Below are 19,597 nucleotides of genomic sequence, written 5' to 3'. Positions count from 1 at the left end.
CCAGCCCGATCGCTTGGAGTCGGCACCGAGAGAAAGTGGCGGTCAGGGATGGAGCTGCTGCCATGACAACCCCGGCGGTCGGGGCCCGCGCGCGTCGGGGCTGCTCCCGGGAGGAAGGCAGCGCGGAGGCCGGGGGCGGCCGCTGAGCTTGGCGTCCGTGGCTCCGGTGCTGACTGCGCTTCACCTTCTGCAGCGAGCCAGAGAGCGGGTTGGGACCGCTGCGGTCCGCCCCTGCCGCGCCGCTCCAGCCTCGCTGCTGCGCTGCAGAGACAGCCCAAGCTGCGGCGCGAATCTGGGCTCTGAGGAAGTTGACCGTGGCTCTGCGGCAGGATTCCCGAGTCCGGATTGCACGAAGCCGGCTTAGCAGGCGCCTCCTCGCACCATCCGTGCCGCCTTTTGCGTGCTCTACTTTCCATCTGCTATTGTTCCAGATTGTTTCTGGCGGCGAGCCTTGCTCTGAAACTTAAGAAAGTGCTGGATTTCCCGTTGTTCGATTGAGGAACCGTAGACCACATCTGGGTAGCTGGATTCAGCCCAGCCACAGCCCCGTTGGATACCAAAGTGCTTACTCCTGTCCAAAGTGCCATGCCTGAACTGCTACGGGGAAGAGGCAGCTTCTGAGACCCGCACCTGTGCGCCTGCTTGCCTGCCTTGCGCTTCTCTCTCCTGGCCACCTTCCTGGCCACAGGCAGCACGGAGAAAGTCCGCCTCGGATGTGTGTGGAAACTGGTTCTCAGAGGCTGCGAGCTGAGGCTGGATTTAGGGGAGGAATATTAGACTTGGAGGAGTCTGCGCGCTTTTCTCCTCCCAGTGCATCGCGCGGTCGCCGCTAGTTCATCGCTGGGTCCCCGCGCTCACTCCCCACCCCACCCACTTCCTGTGCTCGCCCGGGGGGCGTGTGCGTGCCACTACCGGAGTTCTGGGAAGTTGTGGCTGTCGAGAATGGGGGTCTGTGGGTACCTGTTCCTGCCCTGGAAGTGCCTCGTGGTCGTGTCTCTCAGGCTGCTGTTCCTTGTACCCACAGGAGTGCCGGTGCGTAGCGGAGATGCCACCTTTCCCAAAGCTATGGACAACGTGACGGTCAGGCAGGGGGAGAGCGCCACCCTCAGGTAGGGAACTGCCACTCTACAAAAGGATGATTTGTTTGGGCTGGGGCAAAGGGGCAGGGGTGCCGGTGTGTGCTCTGGAGCAAGCCAGGGCTAGTGGAGAGATCACTAGCTCGCTGCGCCACACAATTCCTGGATGAGCTAACTGCTCTACCGAGGAATGTGGCAATCACAGGGCAACGCTATGGGAGAGCTGTGTTTTCCAAACCTGGCTTCTTTGACCCAGGGGTTTGTTAAGGGCGAGGGATAGCTGCTTTATTTTGAAGGCAGATCCTGGTACTGCCTGTTCCTGACCCTGACAGCTATGGTGACTTGGGGCTTGGCTGAGAAGCAGCATGGATGATCTCCCCACTGAAGTTAATGAGTCCCAAAGCAGGAATCTGGCTTGGTGTGGATGCCCTCGCGCTCTACCCATGCCACTGAGAGTTGCCACAGGGGCTGGACTCGGCAAAAACCTCCTTTCCCGAGTCTGGTTTTCACCAGCGTTATCCTGGGTTGTCTGGGTTCCATGAGATGGTGGGTAGAGGCAGTTGTATTTTCCTGTCTGATTGTGGCTTTCGGACACTGGTGCTATGGACTCTTATTTGTCTTTGGAAAATGCATTCTACATGAGTGGATTATGTTCTGTTTGTTATTGCTCACCATTGCAGTATGAACAAAACTTGACACTCAACAAACCCTGAGCTTTAGTGTTGTGTTGGATCAGGAATGGTTTCTGTGGTTGAGGATTGCAAGCTCTGGGAAGGAGGAGGAGGAGGAGAAGAATCTTAGCTATATTTTGTGCTAAGTGGGGCAAGACGGTCTCCCTTGCGATAATGCTATCGAAGCACTGACTCCATTTCCAGTTGATAAAACCACACCACTCACAGGAGGGCTACACACTGAATGATTGTAAGGGGAAATTTTCATCTCTGGAATTTTTAAGAAAGCAAGCAACCTCTGTGCCCCTCTTTGACCCAATGTGTCCTCTTTAATAAAGTTTTAAAAGCTGGTCAACCAAACGGTCTGCAGGCAACAGGATACTATTTTCATCCTCTAGCATGGAGATTCTTGGGAAATGAACCTTGGCTATGGTGACAAATGTCCTGGTTCATCAGCGCTGAGATTGGGGTGCCTGTGGGCTGTGCACAGGGTTCCCATAGGACAGACGATCTTGGGGAGTGAGTGCTGCCATCACAGAGTTGAGTCGTGAGGACATTTTCAAAAATACACGTGATTTAAAGAAACCATGCAAGGGGCCGCAAACACCCCAAAATCTTTTGTCTTTGAGGACCTAACTGTTATGACTCCTGGTTACTTACTGTTGTAACACGCATGAACTTTGTAGGGACTACTTTAGATCAAGGTGAACTATCTAGTTTTAAATATGCATTGATTTCAGACTACTTCAAAACAAAAACAAACCTCTAAACAGTATAGTCAAGAAAACTTGGTGATCTGTAGATGACCCTTCTGCCTCTCACCCTTGGCTACAGGGAGCATACCTCCACGGACAAAATAGAGACACTATCTATGGGGGATTATTTTAGATACATATAGACACTCCTCCACACACACAAAACAGTCAAAAGAGAGAAAAGAAGGTGGCCAGTGACCGAGAGATTTGAAGCTATACATAGGCAATTGGCCTCCACAGTGACTCTCACTTTCTAAGGGAAGCGAGAGGATTGGTGTGACCAAGATGTCATCCCAGGAAAGCAGTATCCAGGAGGATGTGTCCTTGCCAGAGTGGCTGCATCCAGGAGGTGCCAGGGCCCTGGACTTCTTTCTGACAGGACATGATTGTGTGTTGACTGAGTTCCTCTTCCCTTTCACCCTCACCTAGTCTCTTCCAGACACCAGCATTGTTCGTTTGCGTTTTCGCATAGGCACTCCACACAGCGGTCTTGTTTGAGCACACATGGCACTATGAGGATATGGGTGAGGCTGTTTCCCTAGGCCTCAGGATAGTCACAGCCCAAGCTTTCAGAAATGGTCCAACTAGTCCCCTTGCTATGCTGTGTCAGCCCCACAGGACCGAATATCTTTGTGACATTCAGGAGGGTGGACCTCTCAATGGATGGAACTCTAAAATGTAGGGATTAGATGAACCAGGATCTCCTTTCCAATCAACAAGTAGGGGGGGTTCAAGCCCTCTGCTCACAGGGAAGGCCACCCTGCAGCAAGACTGCAGTTCCCCTTATGACCAGCAGAGGGCTTTCTGCTCTGGTTACTTTTTACTCTGCTTTGTTCTCACCAGAATCATCCTGGAGGTCTTTTGTAGTCCCTAAAGAGAATAAATGTCTCAGCAACAGATTGTACTTTGAAGAAACTTTAAGAGTTTATCCAATTATCTCTAGTGATCTTTCTGGAAGTACTGAGATACAACGGTATTGGCAATCCGTACAGAGTGGCAGGTTTTTATAATTTCTCGCTCTTTCTATGCTCCCCTTGATGGCTCTGTGTGCCCGTGTTTTATGAACGTTGAGGTCACATGACACCGAATTTTTTTTAAAAACTAAATATTCCAGTATTGATGAGAAGTCATCATGCATTCGGGAATACTAAAGTGTTTTATATAATATCCCATCATTCAAGGATGCGAACACTGCAGGTGGATTCTAACAATATTCATTATGTACTTGCTATCATCACATTTTACAGGTGAGAAAACTGAGGCATTGGCACGAGTTAGCCTCACTTGGGTCTGGGGACATGACTTCACTGATAGTGCTTGCTTACCTCATACGGATCCCTGATCGGGTCCCTAGTATAACCCTCCTCTCACAGGAAAAAAAAAAGTCTTACTTGATTTAAGTGGAATAGCCAGGAAATTTTGAAGTGGAACTAGCAGAATGATGATCATAATACGTTGAGTAGTATTATCACTTATTGGCCAGCCACTGTATGGTACTATGAACTAAATGCGCATAGTACCAGTTAATCCCCCCTACTCTCTGAAACTCATTAAATTATCTCTCGTTTCACAGATGTAGGAGTTGAGACCCAAAGAACTCCATTTATCTGAACTTGGAGCAGTAGCAAGCAACAGAACTAGACCACATACGTTGATATTGCCCAAGACTTATCAAGGCCCAATGAACTCTGTGTCTTCCTACTTCCCCAGTGGGGTTTAATATCTGCCGTCATTTCCTTTTTTGTACTGCTGTGTAACTGTCTTTCTAAGTTGGCTGAGTGTATATTATGGGAGAGCAAAGATCACACCTTTTAATGCCATGAGCTCCCTAGGAGTTTACTAAGCAGAAGAATGAAGACCAAACAAAAGTACCCTTCACACCTTACCATATTTTCCTGACTTTATTTTATATGTTAACAAAGATTTATTGTGTGGTGCAGATCCAGGAGATGGAGTGAGAAAGGAGGCCAGGGTGCGCTCACCAACGCCAATCAGTGAACAAGATATTCGAGATGAATACTTGGGGCTAGGAGGACCACAAGGGAGACTCTGAGCAGAGCGCCCCCTGGTGGACGGAGGCTTCCAGTGGTTAGGACTGTATTAAAAAGCACAGACACTAATAAGCAGCTCAGAACTTGAGATGGCGGGCTAGTCAAGCCCAAGTATAAACCACGAAACATCAGAATGTCACTCAATGATTCTGCCCAGTGAGGAACCTTCCACCAATAAAACAGTTACTACAAAAGTGAATTATTTCCCGGGTGTGGGAGCAAGTCAGAGGCTCTGCTTCCTGTCTTGTGTCTAGACTGTAGTGGCTGAGCCATCGTATTTTTCTTGAATAAGAATAGAAAGTCTGACTTAATGTACAAGATCAAGGCTGAGTTTTGGTATGGCAGCACCATAAGGTAACACAGAAGATCGTGGTAGATTCAGAGATTCTCCTTCCGGATGTAGGAAACGGGGTTCTTTGTGGGTCTCTGTTAGTCTCTGCAGATATATTGAGGGCCCTGGAAGGCAGAACTGTCTTATTCGGGTCTTTATCCCAGCGTTAAGCACATAGCTTTGCCCAAGGGTCTTGCTTTGGTTGTCCCTACTATGCTATCTAGATTGCTCCATCCGCAGTTATTTCCGATTTTGGCCCAAATTCAAATGAAGCCCCTCCCCCGCCTTAGTGTCTTAACATTGACTCATCAGAGTGGGAGCTTGCTTCTGGGCACTCATCTGTGTCTGAAGTCATTGCATTCTTTGGTTACCTTTCCTCACCCGGACAGTGAGTTCCTTGAGGCTAGGCACACCCTCTGGCTTATTCAGTTTACTGGCACTCACCAGTGTCTGTTCTATGGGAAGTGGTCAATATGTTACTTGTATGAATGAGTGAAGTAGAAATGTGTGTCTGAGGTCACTCCCTTTTCCCCTCTCCTCTCTCTCTCTCTACCTTGTGTTTCTTGGCCTGGGGTGTCCTTGGTGTATCCTTACAGTTGGTCTGGTCACGTGTGATGTGGGGTAGTTCCTGAGGAGTTGCTGGTGTGCTGGTTCCAAACACACACCATCTGTTGAGCTGAGGTCTCCCCGAGCTGCACACAGATGGACTGCGTTGGGCGTTCGTTCCTTATTTGAGATGTGCGCTATGACATGTGCTTCCCACTCTGGCAGGTCACTTTTCTACCCAGTCTTTCAGTCTTTGGGGACATGTCCCTGATGATGTGCCAGGTGTACCTCAGAGAAAGTAACCTCCTTAAGATGAAGAGGACAGAGAAACATCCCTTTCCCGTCATCTCGCTTTAGAGTCCCTTGGCAGCAATTGTCTCACGGTGGGACTATTGATCCTGCTTATGGGTTTCCTCCTTCCGAATAGCAATGCCGTGCAGGAAGCATGTCCTGGTCTTTGTCTTTGCCTCCTCTCAGGGATGCTGACTGTGCTCCCTTCAGGAGCAGCTCAGGCATCCAGCCTGTCTTCCATGGCTCCAAGGCACAAGGGCAAATGGGCCCTCACATGGAGGTTTCTAGAACTATGCCAAGCCCACAGAGGAGCCAGAAACCAAAATGGGAAACACGGAAACTCAACCAACCATGGGACAGAAGGAGGGAGAATGTGCTGGTTTTTACTAGAACCAAAAACTGGGTACAGACGGACAACCCAGTTTGATGGTATCATTTCCCTTTCCCGGAAGTTCTCTGTAGAAATGGTTATTCTTTCTGCTGTCAAGGGCTAACAGCATTTTGAAGTGTGAAAGGATTACAGAGACCTTGATGGTCAGCCACATGGGTTTAAGTGTAATGAAGGTGACGACAATCAGTCTTGCTCCAGGAAGAGAAAGATACATTCCTGCCCTTGGGGTCACCGGGCTATATGTGTCTAAAGGGAGGTGGCTTTGCCCAGTAAGTACCAAACTATTCTGAAGACCTACTGGGTGTGCTTCTGATACAATTAATTAATGGACTCACTATGCTCTCAGCTCTCAACTCTGCTCTCTTCGGACCAAAGCACGTGTTGTTATATGACAGTTCCAACTCTGTGGGACAAGCCTTTCCCCCCTGTGCTAAGCCTTGGGGTTGAGTGCTTTCTCAGTGGAATCAGGAAGGTGATGCAGTTGCCATTGTGATACAGACCAGGAAACAAAAGGGAGGCTCTCCCTCAGATCACAAGATCAGATAATAGGCACCTGGGCCTAGCTTTTAGACTCCTTCTCTTTAGGCCAGGGAGCTGGACTCATTTTGTGCCTCTCACCTCCTTTCCCAAGTCCCTCTGTTCCACGAATGTAGTAAATTTGCTCGCTCTTCCTTGTGTAACAAGGACTTCCTTTTTTGATGAGCTTCGACCTGGGCATAAGGATGGCTTATGTGGTTTGTGACATGGACACACAGAGAGCCAGTCTGCCTCCCTGGGACCCTGGGGCTGAATTGTTTTTTTTTTCAGAGGAAGCATTATTTCAGGTTCTACCATTGACCCTTTGCTTCAGATGTCAGCAGTCCTGGGCTTTTCACCGACAGGTCACAATTTCTCAAACGTCTCCAGGTGTATTCCCAGAGTGGAACACTAAACAGTTCGAGACAGAAACAGTTCTATAAGGAAGCTGCAGTCCAGTGCATCCGGATGCCAGGTGTTTGAGATCCAGTGAGCAGGGTCAGGGTCAATCTCTGGGCAGGGCCTGGGACTCTCTAGCTTGCTTTTCTTTCTTTCTTCCTTTCTTTCTTCCTTTCTTTCTTTCTTTCTTTCTTTCTTTCTTTCTTTCTCTCTCTCTCTCTCCCTCTCTCTCTCTCTCTCTTTCTCCCTCTCTCTCTCTCCCTCTCTCTCTCTCTCTCTTCCTCCCTCCCTCCCTCCCTCCCTCCCTCTCTCCCTCCCTCCCTTCCTCTCTTCCTTCCTTCCTTTCTTTCTTTCTCTCTCTCTCTCTCTCCCTCCCTCCCTCCCTCCCTTCCTCCCTTCCTTCCTTCCTTTTTTCTTTTTGGTTTAGATGATGGAATATGACCGTTCATATCTATGAAAAGCACAAAACTAAATACTATTGATTTGTACCCGTTCTTTAGGGCTGAACATTTCACTAAAATCACTTCCTTTCCCAAGGAACAGGAAAGCTGGTGATTTCTATTGCAATTAGCAACAAGTAAAGATAATAGATATTGTTATCAATACTGTATGTATCCATATGGGTACAGAAAGTGCTTGCAGTTGATGGAAAAAAAAAACCTGTTTTTCGAACATGAAAAATGTACTAGTTTTAGGATTCTCGTTCCAATTTCCTGTGTGAGCAAAGGAGACAAAATAGACATTTAGCTGAATGACAGCTGGTGGAGACAAAGGTCTCTGACACAGACTTCCAACCAACTTATATTCCAGCAGGCGTGTACTAGGGCAGAGTGGTGCACTAGAGGGGACAAGAGATGGAGTCAGGAGCCTAAGCAGTGATATCTTCTCAGTGTGTTTTTCAGACAAAAAATTAGTTTCTTTGTTTGAAGAGAACAGTTGCTACCTATTCCAAGACATGTTGGGTGAGAATCAAGTAGTGCACACAACTTAATACATAATGATCTTTTCATATGCTATGAGTATCCATATATATATATATAAATTTTGTATATGCATATAGATGTATATAATAACACTTTTGCATTCTTTTCTCATTGTAAACTGTCGTAGCTCAGATATTCATGTCAATACACTTGGATAGATTTCTGGTATTTGCTTTGGAAGGATTATAAAATTTTTTTTGCTTTGTCTATGCATATTCATCTGTAATTGTGTGTGTGAGTGTGTGTGTTTGTGTGTATGTGTGTGTGTACACATATGGGGGTTGTGTATGTAGGAGTGGTGTGCATGCTTTGATCTATGAGTCTTCTTACGTTCCAATCATTTCGTGAGATATTTTATCTTTGAAAGGAAGTGAGAATAAAGGTAGTCCTTCATTTTTCCTAACAAGATCGTTGCATGGCAAGTTGTGACAGTTCATGGCTCCGAAGATGAATTTTCCACCAGATAAAGCTGTCGGGAATGTTTCATAAAGTAGGTTATCAGAGATTCATGGATAGATTGGGGCAGGGCGGACCTCTGCCCTTGGAGAGTTGGTCCTTCTGTCATAATATAAAGCAGTCAGGTGGCGAGATGGGGTAGGATGCCCTGCAGCTTTGGGCACGTCCATCTTCAATGTTGTCAGGGGTTCTTTTGTTGGCCAAAGACACCTTCTTGTCAGGGGAAGGCAGACCCAGAACTTACACGATGAAAACAGAGACGGAGACCTGCGTTTGTTTGTTCATTTTCTTTTGGGTGGAGGAAAATCTGGGACGAGATTAGCACTTCTGGCATTTAAAACCAATTTTGGAATTCACCAGTGGAATAAAGAAAGTCATTTCTGCTGAAGCCGCTGGGGATGAGTGTAAATTTGTTTAACTGTAGTGAGGTACTGGGGTTTCCATCTTTTACGATTTGTTTGTCAAAAAAATCATTCGTTCACGTGACTGAGTTGTTTGGGTTTGTTTTGGATTGTTTGGCCAATTTTCTGTCTTGTCAGCGTGAAATCTTTTGGCGTGGAAAGCTTTTGGGGTGAGCTTTGTCTTGTAAAAATGAACATATGAATTAATCTTAGAACTTGATGATGGATTAAAAAAAATAATAGAATTTTTAATGAAACCAGCATCAACCAACAGATTGATAGAAAATCATCAAACTGAAATCAACCTTCAGACAAAGCTTTGGTGGCCCCGTGGAGGCGAAGGAAGAAGTGTTTGTAGGAAAGTAATTTCATATCTTCTCTGGATTTTAGACAGACCATAATGTAACGGATGAATGGAAAAATGCTCTCACACCCAGAAACACCATCTTTTCACAAATTTACCCATCAGGAGAGATCAATCTAAAACAATTTTAGCCCGCCAGAACTTAATAGCGAAAGAGGAAACATATGCAAATTATTTTTAATTGAATGCTGTTGTTACATGACCACTGCAAGGAGCAGTACTCTGGGACTGTAAAAAGATTTACACCTTGTTTCCCCACGACACAAACTAGCAAATGAAATGAATGCATGAACTCCTAACTTTATGATCTTATTTGGAAGTAGAGTTAAACATTCTTTATCCAAAATGCTCACGACTTATGTTTAAAGATTTGGAATTTTAAAAATGTGTTTGTTTTGAATTTTTCCAGTTGCATGAAGAAATATCTTGTGGCTGAGGCATCACTAGCCTGTCCATAAGAATTTTTTTATGCTTAGTTTGTGCCCTGTGTATATAGGCTGATGTAAATTTTATATACTATTTTAACTAATTTTGTGGATGACACTATTTTCACAGTGCGGAATTTTCTTATGTGGGTGCATAAGGATTTGGATTTTGAGGGGTTCTTTCAACTTTTGGATTAAGGGATTCTTAACCTGAAATCAATTAAGATGAACTTCTACTGTGGTCAAGTGGTTCCCCTGTGCCAACATCACTAGCGCATTCACGAAATGATAACACAGAGATCACCCAGGGACACCCAGGGAGAATGTCATGTGCTAGGGAGGACAGTCATTGCAGTGATGTCTTTGGAAGACAGGGGAAGCTGCAGAGTTAGCAAACAGCCACAAGTGGGAGGAGACCAGGTAGAATCTTGCATGTGAGTTTGCAAGAGAATGTAGCATTGTCACTCCCAGGAGGTCCGGCTTCCAACTTCCAAAAGTGTGAGACTACAGTTTTTAGTGAATGAGGCTGTTTGGCTTGTTTCTATTATGACGGCCCTAAGCATTGTGAAGAAAGGCTTTTGTTAGGTAATGTCAACTTTATACGAAGAACTCGAGAAAAGTCTGCTTAGACCATGCTGTCTTCCATCATGGCATGAACCATAGTGGGCTATAGAACTGGTATCAAAGGTCATGGTGCCGTGGGAATGACTGTGACCAGGAATAGTGCTAGCCCCTCCCACTATAATTGCCAGAGAGGCTGATGAGGCTAGAAACATAGTGGGTTCCTTCTTTCTCTTAAAAGACCATCAGAATGAACTCATTTCTGTTTTCTGTTATATTATGATAAAATCTCCCAACTATGAGCCAGCCATTTGTCACCTCCAAATCTTTACCATGATAGGCTTCTCTATCTAAATATTAGAGTCAGTTACATATCTGTTTCTAATCCCACAAACCTCTCTACTTTGTGGGCTTCATGTTCTGCCACAGCAAAATCTCCCACTCCAGTATTTTCTTTGATATTCTTTTCATTTCTCCCCTTTGGGTGGGAACTAGGAATGCTGGGTTATTTCCGACCCTTGAGCCATCTCAACCAATATTGACTACTTGTCCTCCCATGTCCTGTTTACCATGTGACCCGAAAGGTGAATCGATGCTTCTTTCTCATCCCATATTTTGCTATGGCGACAAAACAGATACAATAAGACCATATTGGCCAATACTCTTCCTGCTACAGCCAACCACCCTCCATCCCGACCATGACCCTCCCCTCTAAACTACGGTGTCCCACTCTGAGCCAACCTACCCTCTGTTAAGTACCATTTAGACTCTAGGCCCCTCATGCTCTTGACCAGCCCTACTCTACTCACTCCCAACTTTCACTACGTGCTGGCCTCTCTGTCCTCAGCCCCAGTCGCAGGAACTGTCCACACGTGACAGCCCATTTGTCATCCAGGTGCTCAGACAAGAAACCTAGCAGCTATTTTAGTTTTCTTCCCGTCTGATGCAGTGCTTAACCCATTTGCAAACTTTTAAGAGATTTACCCAATCAGATCACATTTTACCATCCGAATTAACCTCCAGGTCAGCATCCATGCTCCTAGAGTATTTGGTCACATTGCCTCTAATAATTTTTTAAGACATATATATATATATATATATATATATATATATATATATATGTGTGTGTGTGTGTGTGTGTGTGTGTGTGTGTGTGTGTGTGTGTGTGCATGCGCTTTACATATATGCATGCATATATATTGCATGCGTGCAGTACCTGAGGAAGCCAGAAAAGGTCATTGGTTCCTTTGGAGCTGGAGTTACAGACAGTTGTGAGCAGTCCTGTTGGTACTGGGAACCCAACCTGGGTCCTTTGGAAGAGTAGCCAATGATCTTATCCACTGAATCATATCTCCAGGTCCTACCTGCTTGCATTTTGAAAGAGTACCTTCCCAGTTAGAAATGTTGCTCATCATTTAAGATCAAAAATTATGTCGCTTGACTATGTTCAAAACTCTGCTTTGGCTCAGTTATCCTTAGAATGAAATGCAAAGATGAAAAGAGCAGTGTGACCACCTGGAGCCCATCATTGCTGCCTCCCCAGGGCAGCAGTGCACCCAGCTTCCCTTGTTCAGGAACCTGCCAAGTGTACTCTCTCTGCCAGGATCTGCTGTAAAAGCATGTGGCCCAGCCTTCATCAAATCCATATGTCCTTTTCAGTGTCACACCCTTCAGGCCATGCTGTTTGAAATAGCTATTCCCAGATCCCCACCATGCCATTCCCTTACCTAATTGTAATTTTCCTCATAGCCCTAGCACGTAGAAAGACCTGTTATTTATTTATCTGTTACTTATTTATTGTCTCTTCTCCTAAAATGTAAGATCCACCAGGCCACCGAGTTTATTACTCTCATTCATAGTGACTGAATTACTGCCAAGACACGCAATATATTAAAGGATATTCGTAGAGTGAATGAAACATTTATTAGAAATAATAGTAGGCTATTAACAGTGAAAATTTTGTTTATCTTTGGCTAGGAAGAGGAAAGTTTGTACTGGCATGGGCTCAGGTGTTATTAAACTGTGCAAATACGGGCGGGGTGCTGCGGCTCTTGGGTTTACTTCTAGGTCAGAGCTTGGAGTGTGATGTTGAGGAAGAAATTTCCTGGGCAGTGGGCAGTGTGACACACTTCATAAAGTCGGGATGTGTGGAATCTAAAGGGCCTTTAAATATCCACTTTTACAAGGGGTTTTATAGAAAATCTAATAAACACTAGGAAATAAGGATTATTTCCTAGCTCGAGGCACACAAACCTGGAAGGAAGATAAGTGAGTGGCAGGCAGAAGGAAGGCAAACTGAGAGCCTGGAATTTAATATAATAGTCAGTGTCCATAACTCTAGTTTCACTCTGTTTTCTTAAGTGACGTCTGCCTCTGGGCTGTAGAAGACAATGCAGGGGCTAGACACAAAACCATTCCCAGATTCAAATCCCAGCTCAGCCTCCCAGATATGTGATCCCTTGGATATTGACTCACTGAGCTGTGACTCCGTTTACAATCTTTTAAGGGGCCTACTGATAGGCTCCTATCAGCATTAAGTAATCAGTACTGTGTGACATGCTCAGTGCCATACCTGGAACTCCATAGATGGCCAATACTATTGATACAGCTGAGAGTAGTTCCCAGCATGAACTGTCTCTGGATAGATCAATATGCTTGCCCAACATACCTCTTCAAAAGTCAGAGAACACAAAGGATGGGGCAGGATCAGACTCTAGCACATTCTACAGATATATGTTATCTTGGTGGTGTGATTGCTTCTGGAAAAATCTACGTGAGATTCATCATTTTGGAACTGATTGGTGGCTGATGGACAAAGATACCTGGGTTTTGGATGGACTTTGGCTCTGTCACAACTTACCATGAGAAGTGACTAAGAGAATCATCTGTCCTAGACCTCAACTCCCTTCTGGAATAGCAAAGCAGTTCACTGCTTTGCTTTAAATTAAAAACAAAGACTTCTAGTGTTTAAAGCATTCAGATTGTTTATTCTTCTCCATTGACACAGTTCATGATTGTGTTTCCAGGTCTTTCTTAGGATCACTGAATGACAGTTCTCCCCAAAGGAATGTAAGAAATATCTATGAGTGGATTGGCCATCAGACCCTCCCCTGCGAAATACATTGCACTCTTTTTCCTGATGCCATCTGGCTGCTGATGCCCAAAATTACCTTGGAAACTGCATCCTCAGTGGCAGATGCTCCACCAGACAGGTCTCTGAACAACTGCACAGAGCAGGGTTCCTTCCCCACCCTACCAGCTGACCCAGAACCTCATTTGATTACCACACAAGGGAAAGATAAGCTTCTGTTCAAATCTGAGCTATCGAGTTTATTTGTTGGCCTAACTATCGTTATCTAACTCGATACTCAATTGTTACTATGTAATCCATATTTTTTGTTTTAATGGTATGGATATATACATGTAGTTTTATTTCAAGCTTATGCACTCACTAATTTTTTTCCAGCAAACCTTTTTGTGATTTTTTTAAATGTGTCTGAAAGCCAGACCCATGGCCTTTTCAAACTGAAGCCTCAAATGTTTGACTTTCAATTCCTTGACTCTTTACATCTCTGAACCAAGTAAAATGTCTTGTTTTATCTGAAAGTCTGCAAAAACCAGTGAGAAAGAAAAGTTTTTACCTTGAAGTAAATTAACACATATTCATGATGGCTATAACTGAGACATTGCAATTAGTGAAAAATGCCTCTTGGAGGACAAATGGCTCATTAGTGGCCAGAGTTTCTTATTTAGAATAACCCTTTGTGCTGAAGGAATTCTAGCTCGTGGTGTTTTCACTGACACCCCTCAAAGAGTCTGATGGCTGGTTTGTAGGCTTGTTTTAAAAACATCCACCAGGAAAAAAAAAGGGCAGAACCACTGACAAGAGGTAGACTGTTGAAGAGAATTGTGGTATTTGGTTTGGGCTACTCACATGGGAATCTGTGTAGAGAAGAAAGGAAATGTGGGTGAGGTGAGGGCATAAGGTTTGATCGTGGTGGGAGGGCATAAGGGGAGGTCATAGTGACCGGGCATATGCCACGGTCATGGTAGGAGAGCATACAAAGAGAAGAGGAAATGCGGAAACCGCTGCTCAATAGCCCATCTTATTTCAGTATTTGAAGGTCCAGTTTCTGTATCTCTATCTCATTAGGGTATGCAGCAGCTCCCTGCTTACAGTATAGGATTGAAGAATGCTTCCAGGTACCTCCACCAGCAGCTGTGACCCCAATGGTTTGACCCGTTCTGTGACTGTATGAGATATCAGAGCAAGTCTTAGTGACAAGAAAGATCAGGACTGTAGCTGTGTGCATTAAAAAAGTGCACCTTTTCCCAGTGAGCATCAGGCTTAGAACAATGTAGAATAGATGTCCTTCTTACAGCTGATGATGTCACTCACTTGAGTGCGTGGCAAAAGGGTACCCTCCCTGCAATGATCCCCCAAGTGACTCATATGGACTTGGAGCATGTACAACTCTACTTATCAGGGGCCAGATCTTAGTAAACAAGTAAACAAATACATCATGTCATGTAAAGAAGTAACAGGAATTAAGATATCAGTAGATGTACAGAGTACCTGGTATGGATACAGGGGCCAGGACTTGTAGCTGGGGGGAATTATACACAGAGGGTGCAGGCCCTGAACAGACAAGCATGCTAGCCTGAGAGACTCGGGAAAAGGAATGGCTTACAAAAGCAACAAGCTTAAGCAGGGACGGTAATCAAAGAGGCTGCAGTTAGACAGGAGCCAGAGGTACCAGGCTGGGGCTACTAGCATTGGCTTTGAGTCCTAGCTACTCATTAGGGAGAGGCAGGAGGATCGCATGTCACTGCTGAGAAGAAAGAATTTTCAATGTTTCCACTATAAAGAGATGATAGACGAGGTCATAGATATGTTAATTCTGATTTGAAGTCATACAATCTATTCACGTAGTCATTATGACATGGCTCCTTATTTACAAATATAATTTATATGTTGTTATCTGTCAGTTAAGATAAATTTAGTCTTAAAAAGAAAGGTTTGGAGGTCTTGTGTACATGTTAAAATAAAACTAATATCCCATAGAAACCCAGGAGCATGAAAAAAAGGGCTGGGTTTTTAAAAGACAATTAAATGTCAATGTCAGATAGACAGACAGCCCCACCCTTGTGTCATTTCTACCATGCGTCATAGCCACCCTGAAGATGTGGCCTGGCTGTGACAGCAGTGCTCTGCAGCAGGCTGTATCTGAGTACACCCCACGCCATCTCTAGCCATGGGGGTCTACTTAGTGTCTTCTATTGAAATGTCATTCATGGCTGTCTGGTGCCTTTCTTTTCTGACACTGCACATGAACCTTATAAGCACTTACGCTATGCACAATATTCAGTTTGCCATTCCATGTACATGACATTGTAAAAATTAAGCTGGCATTTTATGACTCTGGGTAAAAACACCTGTATGCTTAAGCAGGTGTACTCTTGGAGTTAATGGACTCATAGGAATCTGAGGTGGATTAGATCTGGTGAGCTGTTCAGAAGAATTATTTACCATATATTTTTTTATATCTATTCTGTAATCAAACCTACAAATAGTGTATGGTGAGATGTGAGCACTGTACCCTTAAAGTATTTGCAACAACTTTATTAAGTCTTCAGAATAGGGATTTCCTGCCCTTGGGGTTACTGTTAGTATTAAAAGGTAGCCTATCCACTAGTTAAAATGAGATTGGGCTCCAAGGTCCACACAAGGAGGCTGGGCTGACCAAAATGCAGATGCCGAGAGTCACCAGCTCCAAACAGTTCCTCTTACACATAAGATGTCATGATCCTTGTGTCTGGTACACTTTGTATTGTCACTCTGGTTCACACTCTCCCTGAGTGCACAGATTACAACAACCCTTTGAGTTTTCGCGTCTCACAATTCTGGTTTCTCCATTAACTGAAAGGAAAAAGAGATGGGAAGCAGGGGTAGTCAACAGCATGAGGAAGGGCAGGGCTTCTAGACACCGTGATGGAGATGTGGAATCACGGGTGCTCAGGGTCAGCAGACATTGTTTCACATGCACCAGGCTTCAAGGAGCCAAGTGTCTACCTTGTCAATAGCGCAGTTAGTTACAATGCACAAGTGTTTATCCAGACAGAGATACACAACTCTTATTAACCTGGTAGTCAAGGATATATTCCACAGTGGAAAATGGGCCGCAATGTTGGCACGAATTTAACTTGGGACTTAAATTGAGCTGTGAAATGATTAGACTAATCCTTTCATGGCTTTATATTCTTATCTGGGGAACTGTACTAAATAATACAATAGCCTCTCCTTATCTGCAGTCTCAGTTACCCACCGTCTACCACATTCGCAAGTATTAAGTGGAAAATCCAGATACAGAGGACTTACCAACTTCAACTTGTAGACTTCTGGAGAGTGTGATGAAACCCTCCCCCAACCACTCCACTCCATCCAGGATGGGAATTGTCCCTTGTCCCACTCCCCCATGGTATGAATTCCCTGCTCGTTAGGTATAGTCTGGATTAACAAATGGACCATTGCTGCATTACATTCCTGGGCTGAGGTAACCCCATGTCTCTCAATAGCAACCTTAAAGGACAAAGTTAGTGGTGCTGACAGTTTGGATACACTAAAGCTAAGCCATTATATATTTCCTTTAAGTATTGTTGCCATAGGAAGAAGCCATGAGTAGAGTCAAATAAGATCTCTTGAGGGAGAAAGTGGTTACATTTATATAACGCTTTATTATAGTATAGTGTCATAAGCATTATAGGTAGCTATTAGCTTTTTTTTATTCCTCCTTTGAGCCTAAATTATCAGTAAATCCTTGCTACCTATGCACATTCCTAGGAAAACATGGTGTGTGTGAAGTTCTAGTCTCCTGTTGGGAGCCATGGGACAGATTCCACGAGCAGAGATGGGACTGTGGTATATTAATACTTACCTGGTAGAGTTGTTGTGAGACTGATGATAGCAATAACATCAACCAAAACAAAATCGGCTGCAGCAGCATTTAATGAGAACCTATCATTATGTGATAAATACTTTACATGGGTCACCTCATCTAATAATCATAATCATTTATAATAATCATGTAAGTTAACATGTAAAGTTCTAAGGATTGTACCTGGCACATATTAAGTATTAGATGTATCATTTTTGTGCCTTTAACAGAATATTACCCACAACAACACAAAAACCCCCCATAAAAACTGGAAGTTGAATGATTTGGCACAGAAAGAAGATGATGGAAGAGAGATTCTTCCAAATCTGTTTAGAGAAATTTCAACTAGAAACCTCTTCTGAAATCTTTGATCTGTTTTGTCCCAGTGATGAAATGGCCCTCTAATGTGTAAGCATTACCCGCTCTGAGACTCTCTTAGCCTGTGAGAATTTCACACCTTTCTCTCCAGCCCTTTCTTTCTCTCACTGAGATGCCAGTACCGTGGCAGACACTGTTGCAGACATCTAGAACCTCCTCTTTCCTTGAACCTCCTCTTTCCTTGATAATCCCAACAGGCAGTACATGTCTCTGGTTTCCTCACTGTCCCATGCTTTGTGCTTATAGCAATTCAGCTGTTTATTCAAGAATGAGCAGCAAGTGCCATTCTAGACCTTGAGACTCAAGGGACAAGGAGTAGCCTCAATCTGATGCCAGTAGTGGTGGGAAGGTTACAGTGGAAAATGGAGAAGTAGTTGGGGCATCTTCCGCAAGTGGAAGCTTTAAGGGACATGTCATGCGAGCTGGGTAAGCCTCTTCATATATTGGGAGGGGTTGCTTCAGGGGGAAGCAATGGTTAAAGATAAAAGTGTTGGGGTGGGAACTCTCTGACTTGGACAAGCAGGAGAGTTAAAGGCAGAGCTTAGTTGGGAGTGTGTGACCATGTAGACAGTTTGGACCTTATGCTGTGTTATGGGAGTAACAGGAACAGTGTGATTATGCTGTTATATTATGAGTGCTTTATACTCTTTGGTAGTTAATTATTATTTATTACCTAACCCGTATTAAATTTTACATTCTCTTCAAAAGTTATTTGTATGTCTCCGTGGCCCACCAGACACAGCCTGATAGGGAACTTCTCTTGGGTCTCACAATCACCTGTAGCAAATTGATGAACATTTCCTGTAATTTAGGAGGGATGCTGCCGGGGAGCCCCTCCGTTTTGTTAGACTCAGACTGGTTCACCAGGTAAGTAGTTATTTCCAACTGAGGCATTGAGAAAATGTTCTTGATTGCTTGCAAGGTTCCATAGACGTACCAGTCCTTTGCTTCCTTCAGTGAACAAGCACGTATGGTTCCCTAGACTTTATTGTCATTTATAATCAAAGGTCTCTATGGGAGTTGAAATTGATAAATTCTCCAGAAGAAATAATGTGCAGTTGAATGTTTTAACAAAGAAACTGTAAGATGCTCTTCTTAATTTGTTGTTTAATTTAAAACCCAACCTCTCATCTTTATCATGAAGATAAAACTCTTGTTTATTATGTACATAATAATGGTATATATTTAGGAGGCACAATGTGATGTTCTAGCATAAGTATATATAGTGTCATAAGGAAATAAAAATAATTGGGATGACTACTTTAAAAAGGAAAAGACAGAGCTGCCAATTAGGAAGCAGAGTGAAGAACAGCGTATACAGTTGTGGGGAAGGTAAAGTAGTGAGTAGTCTATGGAAAACACGATGGGGGGGGGGCTCCAAGACTAAACTAGAGCTACTGTCTGGTCCAATAGCCCCACTGGAAGTGAAACAGGCTGTTAAATAGATATTGGCACTGCTATGTCTTTTGATGTTCTGCTTATAAATAGCTAAGATTTTGAGTCAATCCAGGTGTGCAATAGCAGATAACAAACGAGGAAAATGTTACCTATACAATAAATGGAATACTACCTGTCCTTCCAAATGAAATCCTGTCCTGTACAACACCATGCACGCAGCTGGAGGACATCATGCTAAATAAAGTAAGACTCAGAAACTCAGATCCTATTGCCAGGGCGACGAGGGTAGGGGTGGGTGGCTGGGTGGCTGGGTGGGGGAGCATCCTTATAGAAGCAGAGGAAGGGAGATGGGATAGGGGGTTTCCAGAGGGGAAATGGGGAAGAGGATAACATTTGAGATGTAAATAAATAAAATATCCAGTTAAAAAAAACAAACCGCAAATCCTGCAAATCCTGTTTAGTGTCAGTCACTTGTGGGGTCTACGCAGTCATGACGAGAATAGCGGCTGGGAAGGGGGAGAGGGGAATGGGTGAGACGGCCGTGAGAATGAAGTTAACAGACGACTAGAGGAGAGCCCTGTGTTCCACTGTTCCACAGTCAGGTGCTAGTGATGAGCTGCGTTTCTCCAGGTAGACAGAAAAGCGGGGGTTGAATGCTCTTCTCATAGA

At 44.3% G+C, this 19,597-nt stretch overlaps 1 protein-coding gene across 9 annotated transcripts in view; it reads left to right on the top strand.

Moving 5' to 3' along the window:
• The window catches only part of Ntm (neurotrimin), a 992,271-nt gene that overhangs the window by 563,190 nt on the left and 409,484 nt on the right, over window positions 1-19,597 (top strand). For 5 of the 9 annotated variants that reach the window (NM_001431460.1, NM_001431458.1, NM_001431456.1 and 2 more), the window contains 1 exon segment: window positions 1,025-1,109. In NM_001431460.1, the coding sequence (NP_001418389.1) occupies window positions 1,025-1,109 (85 nt within the window). 9 annotated transcript variants of the gene reach the window in all.

This window comes from Rattus norvegicus, chromosome 8 (genome assembly GCF_021556685.1).
Source record: "Rattus norvegicus strain SHRSP/BbbUtx chromosome 8, alternate assembly SHRSP_T2T, whole genome shotgun sequence".
Classification (NCBI taxonomy): domain Eukaryota; kingdom Metazoa; phylum Chordata; class Mammalia; order Rodentia; family Muridae; genus Rattus; species Rattus norvegicus.
This window is presented reverse-complemented; position numbering and strand designations above follow the sequence as displayed.